Source organism: Psammomys obesus, unplaced genomic scaffold (assembly GCF_907164565.1).
Source record: "Psammomys obesus unplaced genomic scaffold, mPsaObe1.curated_primary_1811, whole genome shotgun sequence".
Lineage (NCBI taxonomy): Eukaryota > Metazoa > Chordata > Mammalia > Rodentia > Muridae > Psammomys > Psammomys obesus.
In genome coordinates this window covers 2,313,232-2,327,474 of record NW_026592890.1, presented here as the reverse complement: position 1 = coordinate 2,327,474, position 14,243 = coordinate 2,313,232, and the positions used below count along the sequence as shown (strand labels likewise).

Sequence of the window (14,243 nt, the reverse complement as noted above, 5' to 3'; positions counted from 1 at the left end):
TGTACACACATGCTCTTGCACACACATGCACAGGCACACATTTGCATATGCACACATACATGTATACATGCACACACACGTACACATGACATAAACAGGAACACACGTGCACACGCACAAGCTCACACGCGCACACACACATACGCATGTATACATCACACATATACATGCCCACACACGTGCACATGCCCACACACAGACACGGCACACATGCGCACGTGATGCAAACATGCGCACACACACACGTGCATGCGAGCATGTGCTCATGCTCACGTACATAGATGCACTCACACAGGTACATGCACACGTGCACATGACACAAGCATGCAAAGGTTGCACCTGTGCACATGCACACACATAGACACACAAACACACGCGCACACACAGGCACCCGTGTGCACATGACACAAGCATGCACATCCACTCACACACACATATGCACGCACATGTACACACACGCACACGGGAGTACCGACAGCAGCCAGGAAATGCACCAGCCCCAGCTCCTGGTTCTTGGACCGGAGCGGACGTTAAGCGAGCCCGAGCCCTCCTGAACTGAGAAGCTGAAGTGCAGCGTCAAGGGATAAAGCCTAATTATGAGTTGGTGGTTCACAGAACTGCCTCCTTTTTTTTGCTTTCCGTGGAAATTTTAATGGGTGTCATTGTGGTGCTGAGCATTTGTACCCTGAACTTTTTAGTAGGAGAGGAAGTGTGTGCGTGTGATGTCATGCACATATGTATGGGTGTGCTCGCCCGTGTGGATGTGTGCATGTTAGAAGTGAACATCCAGTATCTCCCGTCTCGCTCTCCACTGTGTGTTTTAAAGCAGGGTCCCTCACCGAATGTGGAGCCCCAGGTTTTTGCTAACTTGATCGGCTCGGAGTCCCTGGCCTCACCCTCTCCGCCCCCTGCCCCAAGCACGGGGGTTACGGGGCACCTTACCTGGCCTTTAACAGACGCAGGGAACTCAGACTTAGGTTCTCACACGGAGAAAGCACTTTGCTCACCAAGTTGTCTTCCTGAACCCAACTTTAACGTTGTAAACGAATGAAGAGGCTCAGACCTAGTGAGACTGCTGCCAGCGTATTTAAGTTACTTGGTCGGAAGTTAAGAAAAAGAACGCAACGCCCCTCCTAAACAGATATATTCTGAATCAAGACCAAGATTCTCTACTGTGCCAGAAAAGTACAAATCGCCAAGCTTTGTGCTTTTCCTTCTTTGCTGTGAGGGCAGAAGGGTCAGTGGCTGGTGGTCTTGGCAATAAAGTATTGATCTTTATTATATATAGTTGTCCAGAAAAAAAAAAAAATCTCCCATGCTGTTCTAAAAGGCCTCTGCTTTTCAAGGAATACTTCGAGCATTTGGGGACATTTGGTGATAAGTGCACAAAGCATGTTCTTATTTTAGATTGTGTAAATAATAAGGAATAGGTGCTGGAGAGGAAAAGTAAACTCTTATGGTTGGCCAACGAGGTAGACATAGAAGTTATTCAGAGTGTTCCTGCCCGTTTGCAACAAATTGCTAAAAAACATCACCACTTGCTGGATTCATTAGGAGTGTCTGACAGCCATGGGCAGGTGGTCTGTAACTCCTTCCTGTTCTAACCCTCAGCTCCAGTCCTTGCATTTTGCACCCACAAGGTCCTCTGTAGAGGCTGAGTCCCCAGACTGTTTGCCAGATCAAGCGGGAGAGCAAACCCTGTCCAGCAGAGGGCAGCACATGACTGTGACTTGCAAAGTGCCAGCCGCCTGCTCTGCCAGCGTTCACAGCTAATGGCTTCATCCTGTCTCTGCAGCCAAAACCCCACTGCAGATGAAGTCCTGTCCTGGTCTCAAAATTTTGACAAGATGATGAAGACGCCTGCAGGAAGAAATCTTTTCCGCGAGTTCCTCCGAACAGAGTACAGCGAGGAGAACCTACTCTTCTGGCTGGCCTGCGAAGACTTGAAGAAAGAGCAGAACAAAAAAGTCGTTGAGGAAAAGGCCAGGATGATCTACGAAGACTACATTTCTATACTATCCCCGAAAGAGGTAAGACTCCGAGAACGCTTGCATTCAGAGTCCTCCTGCACTTACTGAAGGCCGGGTCTCCCCAGTGTGCCTTGATCTCTGGCTACATTGTGTGTGACCCATACCTGCTTTCCAAAAGTAACGCTGGACACAACTAGGTTGTTGTGTTTTAAAGAGGGCAATGCTTTTCAAAGCAGCGTGCTCAGGTCATGTGCTCCGGAGTCATTGGGTCATTTGTCTAGAAAGCAAATCCTTGTAACCCACCCAGGAATTCTGTGTGTGTGTGTGTGTGTGTGTGTGTGTGTGTGTGTGTGTGTGTGTACATACCTGTTGGTGCACATGCATTAGGAATCCTCCTTAATTGCCCTTCCACCTTTTTCATCCAGGCAGGGTTCAGTCAGACCTAGAGCTCCCCAGCCTGCCAGCTCTGGGGAGTTCTTGTCTCCTGCTTCCAAGGCTAGAATCACAAGGAACTACCACGCCCACCAGGCACATCTGAGGGCTACTTCTAGCAACCATACTAAGCTTGTAAAAGTTAATTTGCTCTTGAGAAACATTCCCTTCAAAGGGTCAGAATAATGTCATGGCCCAGGCCCCTGGAGCCTCGGTCTCTGAGCTCTAGGTATGCCTACCAACCTCCAGAAAACACAGTGGCTTCGAGAATGCGGTCCCTCCTGCTCACTGCCCTGCCTTCCTTCTGTTCCCGGCACTTACCTGCACATTTTAACATCCACACCAGTTCTCTCCTTCCTGAGTTTAGCCTCTTGAGCAGTGCCTGGCTGCAGTCCCCTGGAGCTATAGGTACCTGTGCCTTGTCAGGCTCTCACTGGACATCTCAGTCATCCTCTCTTCCCTCATTCCTTCGAGACAGATAACATATAGACTCTCCTTTCCAGTCCCTACTGGTGACTCAGTTGCCTTGAGGTGACCTCAACTGTTTCACTTCCAATGAATTCCTCCTCAACAACCCCAATTTTCTTATTGAAATGTCACTGGTATTCCAGAATCTTCCAGCAATATTTTCTCAACAAAGTGACAAACCTTCTGCCCACGTTTCTCTGTTGTTGTGATAAAACACTGATCAAAAGCAACCTGTAGGAAGAAGGGGTATATATTTCCCTTCTCCAAAGGCCAATGAAAATACATCATTGTTGCAGAGTACCAAATGCTGGGCTGTCCATTGTTTACCATGGTATTTCATTACTGTTAATTTTCAAAATATAATGTTAGGTTTCAACAAATGTAATGAGCAAAGTGAGTTGCTCTGTCCTAAGGTAACACCACGGAATATGATAGCAGCTACTGACAAGCAACTGTTACAATAGGCGTCACTATGCTCCCGGGAAGTGAATGAGCCTCTCTTCTTGGCCACAAATCAGGTTTCCTTCTCTACTAAGCCATGAAGTTCTCTCAAGTGTGAAAGAGCGAGCACAGGAGCAAGACTAAGGCTGTGGTAGTGACATTTCAGAATAAGATAAGCCAGTTTAAACGTCAATGCTGCTGTTTTTAAAGGGTGAAAACAACAAATATATTGTTAAAGAAAAAAAAGGCTTAGGGAGAGCACTATTCATTTTATCACTCTGAAATGGAAATGCAAAAGGAAAAGCAAAGTGACTTGGGAACTGACAGCATTGCTGTGGACTGGTGTCCAGTTGATTACAGTTTGCAGGGTCCACCATGGAGTCAGAGCAGGTGCTGGAGGGACAGACACAGGTTGCAGAAAACCCTCACTCTGAGCACCGTCTCACAGACGACGCTGAGAGGAGAGTTGATAATGAGATTATTGCGGAGGAGTCATCAAAACAGAAGGGGGATCTACAGTCCTTGTCCACCCGTGCCCGCCGGGATCAGACAGTCCTATCTTACAACAGGGACTTGTGCTTGCAAAGGAAAGACCACCAAATCCCCTTGAGTTTCTAGCATCAGACCTTTTAAAAAATAAGGCACAGCTCAAAATGGATTTCTTGGGAAGAAAAGAGACATTTGTTTGCTACTATTGATTTATACAGTTACAGGGCAGATTTAACTGCCTTGGTTCTCCCCCCAACACCCAGGAAGCATAAGAACCTTCAGGACCACAGAACTCACTTCTGGAGCTGCAGAAAAGAGCACACCTGGCTGTCAATCATCACACTTATTTAATGACTGTCATCTGTGCAATTTTTTTTCCTCAGATTGTCTTTTAGTTTTTTAAAAAGACCTTCAAAATAAACTGTTAAAAAAGCAAAAAAAAAAAAAAAAAAAAAAGTAAAGAGTTCATTTGCAAAACATGTTTTTAAAAGGGAATTGCCAACACAGAACTTGTAGGAGATGGTAAGTTTTTCTGTGCTTAAGTTCGTTGGATCAAACTGAGGAAACTAGTTGCTGATCTCAGGTCCCAACAAATGGAGCAAACTGCCCTTGAGTGAATTTCTCAGTCTAACAAGCTCATCCATGGGCATGGGTTCAGGAACACAGCGAGATCTGCATAGCTTCATTTTGAGGTTGCTGCAGATGGCGTGCAGACTGTGGAGTCCTGTCTGTGCAGGAGAAAAGCAGCCAGAATCAAGATGGCTGTCCAAACATGCTTACACCCAGGGTGTCAGTGTAAACATGAAAGGCTGTGTATGTTCAGACAACACCCTGCTCACAGCTGAAAGCACTCACAACTCTGGGTGATTATTCTGTCTCCTGTGGGGTTTTTCCTTTCATCCTCCTCCTCTCCTGTGCTGTGGGATAGAAGCCTCCCGCTTCAGCAGGGTTTTTTCTGATGTGGCCTTTCAGAACAGATCCATTGCTCTAACCATGGCCTTCGTGCTTGTCCCTACTTTTTTTCTAACATATCTTTGTGTCCCCAAAGAATTGTCCAGTGTTAGGGGCATGTGATGGGTTACTGACTCTCTTAATGAATTTAATTTCTGTATTCTTTTAAAGCAACACTGCATCGGTAATTTTAGTAAGCACTCTGAATATTCTTTTATTGAATATTATACCTCATTATCCTAGTTTCTGTATCTTAGAGATCTTCTGCAGATGTCTCCTAGATGTGTTCACTTGGACAGGACTTTAAGTCTACCTCTGTTTCTGCTTTCCTACCCTTGACTTGGAGAAACCATTGAAATATGAAGCTAATGAGTACCACATATGACCTGTGTGCTGATAGGGGTTGGAGAACTCTTCTCCACCATCAGATTTGTACCCCATCACCTCTGATAATCATGGGAAAGGAGGGGGTGAATTCACATACTTATTATTCTCTCTCACTCTATAAAGCACTGAGAAGATAAACACAAAGCCAACATACCTATGAACCAAATTTGCAGGGTTCTTTTCTTTTCTTTCCTGTTTTCTTTTCTCTTCTTATTTTCAGTTGTTTAATTCAGCATGGGGGGGGGGATCATAAACCACTATTTAGCCTTTGGAAGGATGATCTCCGGTGGGATACCTGACTAAATCTACGAAGCCTCTCTGAGATGTCATGAACCTACGGCTACTGAATTGAGGTCTTTTGTTTGAAAGCCATATGGACATATCTGCTTCTGTCCCTTTTTAGGTCAGCCTTGATTCTCGAGTTAGAGAGGTGATCAACAGGAACCTGCTGGACCCCAGCCCGCACATGTACGAAGACGCCCAGCTTCAGATCTACACCCTAATGCACAGAGATTCTTTCCCACGATTCTTGAACTCGCAGATCTATAAAACTTTTGTCGAAAGTACTGCCACCTCTACTTCTGAATCTTAATTTTTATTTGAAAGGCCAAAAGAAAAGAAAAATAATTTCAGAGGGCTGGGATGGGAAATAAAAGTAGTTAAATAATATCAGAAATTAAGTTCCTGGAGAACTACAGGCTGGCTGCTGGGAAAAAGACAACCATGATGGTCTTTTGTCTCCATTTTTATCAAGGTTATCCATTTGGAGAAAAGCCTATATAAGGCAATGAATTGCCAAATTAAGTTTGTTTGATTTAACACTTGCTCTCCTTGCAAGCAAACTGTGTTCCTTGCCCTCTGATCGGTCCCCTAGTGCCCCCCCCCCCCCAGAGGCTGCATGTGCAAAGCAAAACTGCTTCGTCTGCCACTTAGCTGTACTCTTTAATCAGTAGCATACCTTGTATCTGTATTTAAGGACTTTTGTGCAATTATGGTCTCTTAGAAACAGTTGCCAACAAATTGGCTGTGGTTTGCATTTTAAGCATAATCTGATACAAAAAAAAAAGGCTATTTTAAACATGTGACAGTGATATTTAACCATGCTACATACTGTTTGTAGTACACGGACTCTGAAGCCAATTTTTCTGTACATGAAAAAAAAAAAAAAAAAGCTGTTTATCTCTGCCTGTTGAAGGATCTTAATTGTGAGAGGCCTCTGGTTGTTCACTGCCCAAATTCTGGCATTTTCATTACAGAAGAGTTTGTTATGTTTTTAAAAAAGAAAGAAAGAAAAAGAAAACAAAAAAAATTAACAATGGTAAGAAAATTTCTAAAAAGCACAAAACAATCTGCAGATATCCTATCTCATTGAAAATTCCAGGAGTTTGTGTAGGTATAAAAGAAGGGAAGAATCTATGTTTATGTCAAATGCCCAATACTGTAATTTACTTATTAAAGAATGGCTCTACAGGTATAAAAGAGATGTGTAAACTTATGTATGTCAGCAAGAAAACCATAACAAGCTCGACAATCCAGTTTGGAATGTGAGGGAAAAGGCTGAGTAAAGGGGCTTCCACATGTCACACTGTAAACACATCTCGAGGAATCGCGTGTGGCGTGTGGCCTATTTGCCTTGGACATATAATCCAGTGAAAAGTGTATATTTTTCCTAAGTGACATTTTATGAGGGGTTATGAAGAAGAAAACCTTTGATGTCAGATCTTAACTGTATTCATGTCGTCTCTCAAGAAAGACTTATTTTAACATTGTTAGAAAACAAATTATTAACCCTCATCCATAATTAGAAGGCAGTATAGTGCTCAACTCTTTCAGCTGCCAATATTATTTTTATAATTACATTAGCTCTTTACATGAAATACTCACCTGACCTTGGCATGTATTTCTGACCTTCAGAACAGTATCATATTGTGCACAAAACCAAAATTACAATCAATGTCATATTTATATCAAGGTCTTACCTTTCAATATCAAAATCCCCTGAAGACTATTTTTTTAATCTTAAACTCAATGAATATATATTGAGTAACCTAAAAAAAAAAAACAAAAGATTTAAAAAGATTTATATCCACTAAGAATACTGGCCTTATATTAAGGATGATATTAAAATTATAGGTTTTATTTGTCATTTTTAACTACCTCTCATTTTTTTAATTTCTTGAACATATTTTTTTAAAAAGCAGGTTTAGAGTTTTCTTTTCAAATTTATTTTACTTGAAAGGTTGGCATCATCTTTCTTTTTCCATACATTTAAAACATTTCAAGAATTGTTTTTTAAGTGAATATGATTTTCTAATTTATATAGAATTCAGGAGCTATGATTAAAGGGCTATTACCTATTCCCTATGCAAATATTTTAACTGTTGCAGTGTTTGACAAATGGGATTTTAAAAAAGCAGTTTGCAGAGTAGAAAACAAAATGTTCTGTTTACACTGGCGTCGCTGACTATCCTACAACGTTCAGCACTTTTAAATACATTATTTATGAAAACATAGTTAAAATGCAAGATAGAAATATTTATAATAGTCATCTTTTAGCAAATGCCTGTGGTTTTTTTCTGACAGTGTTAGTGTGTTTAAGATATGCTTGACTCGTGTCGCCTAGAAATTTACTATTTGAATAGATTCAGTAATATGTTGAAAAAAAGACAGTAATGAAGATGTTTACAAAAAAATTCCTATTTTTTTCCTTAAGAGTCAAGAAAACTTCAAAGCATTGTTGCTTCTCTTGTGAAGTCCCATCATTCTAAGTCATCTAATCATCCTCTTGATTAGTGTTTATTAGGATACTATGATGTGTACACACGTATGGTATAGCATCATACTTGTTTCTGTGTTTGAGGCACAAAGAATTGGTGCAGAGGGCCAGGAGATGTGTAATATACTATGACACCCGCATGCATAACTGTTTTTGCTGTGACTTTATACCCCTGTGCCTGTGGAGCTGGTGACCTATTGTCCCAGGCCGCCCTTACAGGATGCTCTGGGCTATTAGGTGAGTTGTCTGTTTGGCGATGCATTGAGCATTTTACCAAATGTAATTACAGGCCTTTATGAAGAGCCCTTGTCTCTAACCTAGGCATTTGCAATGTTTGTATTTCAAAGTTGCTGTGTCCTTTTGGAATCTGGTTAAGAAGTTTCACTGAGAAGGTTCTAGAGCAGATCTGTGCAGTCCATGTCATTAGCTATGCTGTGTCATCAGTTCTATGCTAAATTCATCTTTTGGGGAATGGTTTCTTATTTTATTTCAGAATGTTGCAAGTTTTGAAGAGTGTGTCTGTGGACTTGTGACTATGCTGGTTTTTAAACTATAATATACTTTCTTCTGTTTAAATTACAGATCTATAATAAACAACAAAAAAAGCCTTCAACTGGTGTCTCTGCCACCGTTTAAAGAGCACAACCTTTGTTTTTGTTTTTTGTTTCTTTTTTTCAAGTTTGATTTAATTCCTAGTGAGTAAATTGCTCCCTGGGGAAATACAAGCACTTTAAATGAAGTACCTTGTGTTTAGGGTTGCCAAGATAACAGTGTATATTGTTAGAGCCCTTAATGCACACAGAAGAGGTGAATGCACTTTCTATAGTACCTGTCTATAGGCGTGTCTATCGTGGACAGAAACATATCTGGTGTAGACGATGCGTATGGAGCTGACTTGAAGACAGCTGTCTTCATGGGTGGATCTTACACACAGACATGTTGACACGGAGAGATGACTCTTCTCGTATGGAGCTGACTTGAAGACAGCTGTCTTCATGGGTGGATCTTACACACAGACATGCTGACACTGGAGAGATGCCTCTTCTCGCTCGGTCTTATTATGGCGTTACCCAAAGTTAGCACAGACTCTGACAGCATAACAAGGCACATATGAATGTAAGCAAGATAGAATTTGATGCTAAAATTATGAAACACAAACATCAAAATTATAATATGGCCTTTAAAAATTCTTACAAAATTTATGTATGTATGTTCTACAGTGAGTCACTGTGCCTGGAACATTTATTAGTGCCTGCCAATGCCTCCCAGCATAAAGTATGTGCTATAGTTATTTGATGGCTCAGTGTCAAAGGACTATAGAAATAGATAAAGGCTTTTTTGTTGAAAAACAAATACACATTTCTCCCCATTGAGCTTAGTTGAAACAATACTTGAATCTTAATTTGTTTATGCTTTTTTGCTACAATTCTTTAATTGTCTCAAAAAAAAAAAAAAACCCTCACATGGTAATTGTGGAAACTACACTTGCAACAAATAAAAAATATCGGGTGCTTTGGTGAAGGATTTTTAGATGAAAGGGATTTAAAGGAATAAAACATAGAAAAATTGAAAATTTGAAAAATAACCAATTTGTTTTTAAACAGATAGAAGATATACCTAGAACCCGACATAACATGAATTTTGAATACCTTAAGCCTTTTATATTGGCATAATATTTTGAAATAAAAAAGACTGTCAAAAGACTGGATTACCTATCTATTTAGACTGGCAGTTAATGACAAATCTCCAAAGTCTATTTTTTTTTTAAATCTATTTAAGTATTCTTCTCTACTTTTAAATTTCTGGTCAATATAAAATGCTACCATTAGAAATCAGTATACCATGTATAATAATTTTAGTAATTTTTCACTTGCCATAATCACAAATACCTAAAACCTACCAAACCTTACTTCAGAACATGTCTGCATGATTATAATATCATTGCAACACACATTATGCGTGGAGGAGTATTGGTTCTGATTTCTGGGTATGTTAAAAATATTACAGATATAGACATGTTTTTCCATCAGCTGAAGAGACTATACCAAATCATCATTCTAGGGAAAATACTGGGAAATGGAGTGTTGCCTTAGTTGAGCAAATGTGGCTGGGGACTCTTTTGATTCTTGTCACAAAAGCTCTGAGTTAGAAACAGCACATATCTAAAGCACTGATGATAACCAAATGTAATACTTTAGTGTCATGAGTACAATCTGGAATTCAGTTCTCCCTCATGTCTAATATTAAATGTTTCCTGTTGCAATTTCTTTCTGTTGATTTATGCCTTTATTACAGCACTTCAGCTTTTTAAATACTTAGAAATATTTATTTTAAACCAATAATTAAACAAACTGTCTTAGGTTTGGGCACATTTCCTTTTGAAATGACAAAGATTATTTCAAGTTATACTTCTATTCAGGGATAGTAGAAAAATCACTTATCTCTTCTGAATCTGTTTCCACATTTGAAAATGGAGAATGTTGATTACTGGGTGGCCATGGGAACAATAATGTTATATATGAGAATGTTTCAGACTTCTTTAGCCCAGTAATAGCCACATTTTTTAGGAAGATCTTTTTTGTAGCCAGTCATTTCAGTTGTACTTGCTCCCTATTATTCCTTGAAATTTTTAGGTTAGCATTAAAAAGTGTTTCATTCTGACATTTTCATACAGATGTTTGTTGTATCTTGTTCTCTTTTATTCCCTAGCACCTGCCTTTCCCTTTGCCCTCTGCTTTTCTTTCTTTCTTTCTCTCTCTCTCTTTCTTTTTCTTTCGTTTGTTTGTTGTTGTTGTTTGGGGGGTATTTTGTTTGTTTCAAGACAAGGCTTCTCTGTATAACTGCCCCGGCTGTCCTGGAATTCTCTTTGTAGACCAGAGTGGCCTCAAACTGACAGAGATCCTCCTGCCTCTGCTTCCCGAGTGCTGGGATTAAAGGCGCGTGCCACCGTGCCCAGCTCCCTTTGCTTATTTTTGAAACATACTTTAAAAAACTAAGTATGCACACGTGTTTGTACACACTCTCTCTCTCACTCACACACACTCAAAGACAGAGACGTAGGAAATAAAACCAACAATCCCAAGGATAAGAGTACTGTAAAATCAAGTCAGTTAGTTACCAGTGTACCAAGTGTGTCAGTGGCTGATAGAGCTGAAATTAATTTCATAAAGCGTGATTGCAAAAAACATCCTTTCAATAGTAGTGTGAGTTTTTGTCAATTCTATCATAAAACTGCAAATTGAAAAAGTAATAAAAATGATTATGTATTCATTAACAGTTTCATCAAATTTTAAAATCTTTCAGCTTTATGGGAAAATACACTGATAGTGCGGAATGCCCTCCTGGGCTCTGCAGCTCTGGGAAGCAATTAGTCACGCTTAGCAAGTGATGTTGGCTCTCTGAGTCTGTACTCCACGCCAGCACCCTGCTGCTCTAATGTTCTCTCTCTGCCCTTCCATCCTGTGACCTGTGATCGTTCGTGCTTACCTCGCCTTTGAATCCTCTCAGCTGTGAGTTTCTAGAAACGTTCTTGGTTTGTTTTTGGTTTTTTCTCAGAACCTTGACAGTTTTGAGTATAGGTGATGCCTACTGTACAGACAGCTCTGCTCTGCTGACTGGGATTTGTCTAGGTTTCTCACGTTTAGACAGAGGTTTTGGCTTTTGGAAGGAATGGTATGATTCTGTTCTTGTTACTGTAAAGATTATTTTTTATTTTATGTGTTGTGTTTGTCTTCCTGTATATATGGGACCACATGTGTGCAGCACCTCAGAGGCCGGAAAAGTCCCCTGAAATTGGAGCTGCAGATGGTTGTGAGCTTCCGTGTGGGTGCTGGGAACTGACTCAGGGTCCTCTGTAAGAGCAGCCAGGGCTCTTAATTGCTGAGCCACCTTCCAGCCCTGGATAGTGCCACCTTATTAAGTGCTGCCAAAGGCTGCGGGCTACATGCTACCAGGGTGGCCACCCGGCTTTGGGCCCGCTTTGCTGTTGCTCTTCACCCCATCACCTGCTTAAGCACTGTCTGTTCAGTACAGCTTCTCTGCGGACACATAGAATGCATGCAAAGAGGGTGTCTTAGAGGGAAGTGGACCCAAAGAGACTCTACATTTACACTGAGCGAGAAAAACGATTCCGGAAGGCTTCTCAGCATGAATACTAGGCTCCGTTAAAGGATTACTAACAGCTACTATAAAGAAAATACAGCGATGTAGGAAGTGAAATGGATCAAATTCCAAGCCAGTGTTAGCTTGAATATCCACTTAATAAAAGTGCAGCTGATTCCCTCCTGTGTACTCACCTAGAGCCCGCGCACACACTGGGTTCAAAGTGTATCTGAGCAGTGGTAGCAAAGGCTCTTCTTACTCATGTTTAATGCTGCCCTATGCACGCACAGAGCAATGTAGACAACGCTGCAGTGTGACGAGCTCATGTTGTCCCTCACGCTTTCCCCGTTTGTCAGTGTTGCCCGTGTGTGATTTTAAAGCATCTGCGAAACACTAAAGAGTATTTTAATGACTTCACTTCTGGGAAATTTATCGTTTGGAGCCTGTACACTTTCTTACTTCCATGCTCATTCCATTCAGTAATCTAGTTCCATGTTTTGTATTCATCCTATATATTTATTAGTGGACCACAAGTTTCTGAGTACATGAATAAAAGAGTAACCATGCCTGGCTACTTTATAATACCAAAATACCTGTGGGTACTCATAATTGAATACATAATCCAGATTTTTTTTTTTTTGCAGCTTAAGTTTTTCTGGGTTTTTATTACGTTGAATCAATTTCATCATTTACCTATGTACAATAATAGATTTCCTGAAAGTGCTACAGTTTTTACCATGTAATAGATTTGAGCATGACAATAATGTAAGAAAACTCAGAAGTCTCTAAGTATATCCGTGTTTTTAAAGTACATCAAATAACCGGTGTTTTCATTTTAACTATATTGTGGAAATTTATGGGTATTATTGTAAAATGCATATGCATTACACTGGTTTTCTTAAAATGTTTTGAATTAATAAAGAATTCTCCCATGTACCCTTAGACAAGTTTGCTCACTGGTGTAACACTACCCGGGTATAATGGCTTCTCGGTGGATCCTTTTCATTGTTATGTAACAGCAGCGCACCTTTTATAAGTAATAAAATAAGTTCTTGAGGTAACTGATGTCTTTTCCTGGGAGAAAATACACGGCAATGCCTTTTCACGCTCACGTCAAAATCAAAACAAACCTGGGCTCAGCCTCCACCTTACAGGTTAGCATTTGCATAGTGTCCCTTGAAAGCATAGAGAGGACATGTTGAGGTTCTGGAATGCCTTGCTATGACTTGAAGAGCCATTTCATTTCTTCACGTCAGTGCTCCTGCCCGCGCTGCTAAGGATTGACCAGACAAGATGAAAAAGCCGTGGGTTTTTTGTTTCTTGGGTCTTGTTTAGAATCCTGCCGTTAATAGTTGTGGTTAGTTTTTACCTGAAGAGTACCCAATTCTTAACCATGTGTTTCCGAAAAGAGAATAGTGTGCCGGGCAGTGAAGCCCCGAAAACCCGCTAATAATCAGCCCTGCCTTTCCACGGCTGGCTCCCGGCACGGCTTCTCTGGCGGGCGGCCAAGTCCTCTGAAGCTGCAGAGGCATCAGCTGGCCGCTCGGGAGGGCACGACAGGCAGCCTTCGAGGCTTTCCATCGCTGGGCCGCAGACCGAGCCGAGCAAGCTGAGGGAGTGCCCCCTGTGAGTCAACCTGGGAGCAACGGGTCGGCGAGGTGGGCGAGAGCAGGGGGAGCGACCGAACTGGGCTGCACGGACTAGACCGTGAATGGGAAACCGTGAGCAAACCCGCGATCGACTCAGGGGTTGTAGTGGACTGGGCCTGTCCTCGGGAGGAGCTTAACTCCTATTTCAGGCAAGGGCAGAAAAGGAAGGGGGGACACTGATGGCCACCCTCAAATTAACCGTTAACGCCTGCGGACAGCGACGGCTGTGGCTGCGACCTCTGCGCCCGCTAGGCTTTTTAAATTCCCAGCAGGCCTAGGAGGCAAACCTTACTTTCCGACTGCCAGGAACTGAGGCTCTCTCCCAACGCGGCCGGGCCCGTGCCTCGGTGCCGGGCCAGGCGCTGGCGCTCCACCCCTGGGGGCGGCGCTGAGGCGTTGGCGCTCCTCCCCAAAGGCGGGGCTGAGGCGTTGGCGCTCCTCCCCAAAGGCGGGGCTGAGGCGTTGGCGCTCCTCCCCAAAGGCGGGGCTGACGCCTGATGCTCCTCCCCAAAGGCGGGGCTGAGGCGTTAGAGCTCCACCCCTGGGGGCGGAGCTGAGGCGTTGGCGCTCCACCCCTGG

The 14,243-nt window shown here is 42.0% G+C and overlaps 1 protein-coding gene and 1 pseudogene across 1 annotated transcript in view; both read left to right on the top strand.

Moving 5' to 3' along the window:
- The window catches only part of Rgs17 (regulator of G protein signaling 17), an 81,771-nt gene extending 74,541 nt beyond the window's left edge, over positions 1-7,230 (top strand). Inside the window, exons 4-5 of the mRNA XM_055615865.1 lie at positions 1,796-2,030; positions 5,542-7,230. Coding sequence (XP_055471840.1) covers positions 1,796-2,030; positions 5,542-5,730 — 424 coding nt within the window. The 3' untranslated portion in view covers positions 5,731-7,230. The remainder of the gene's footprint in view (positions 1-1,795; positions 2,031-5,541) is intronic.
- Positions 3,687-4,227, top strand: LOC129683442 (protein dpy-30 homolog; annotated as a pseudogene).
- Positions 7,231-14,243: the final 7,013 nt, after the last annotated feature.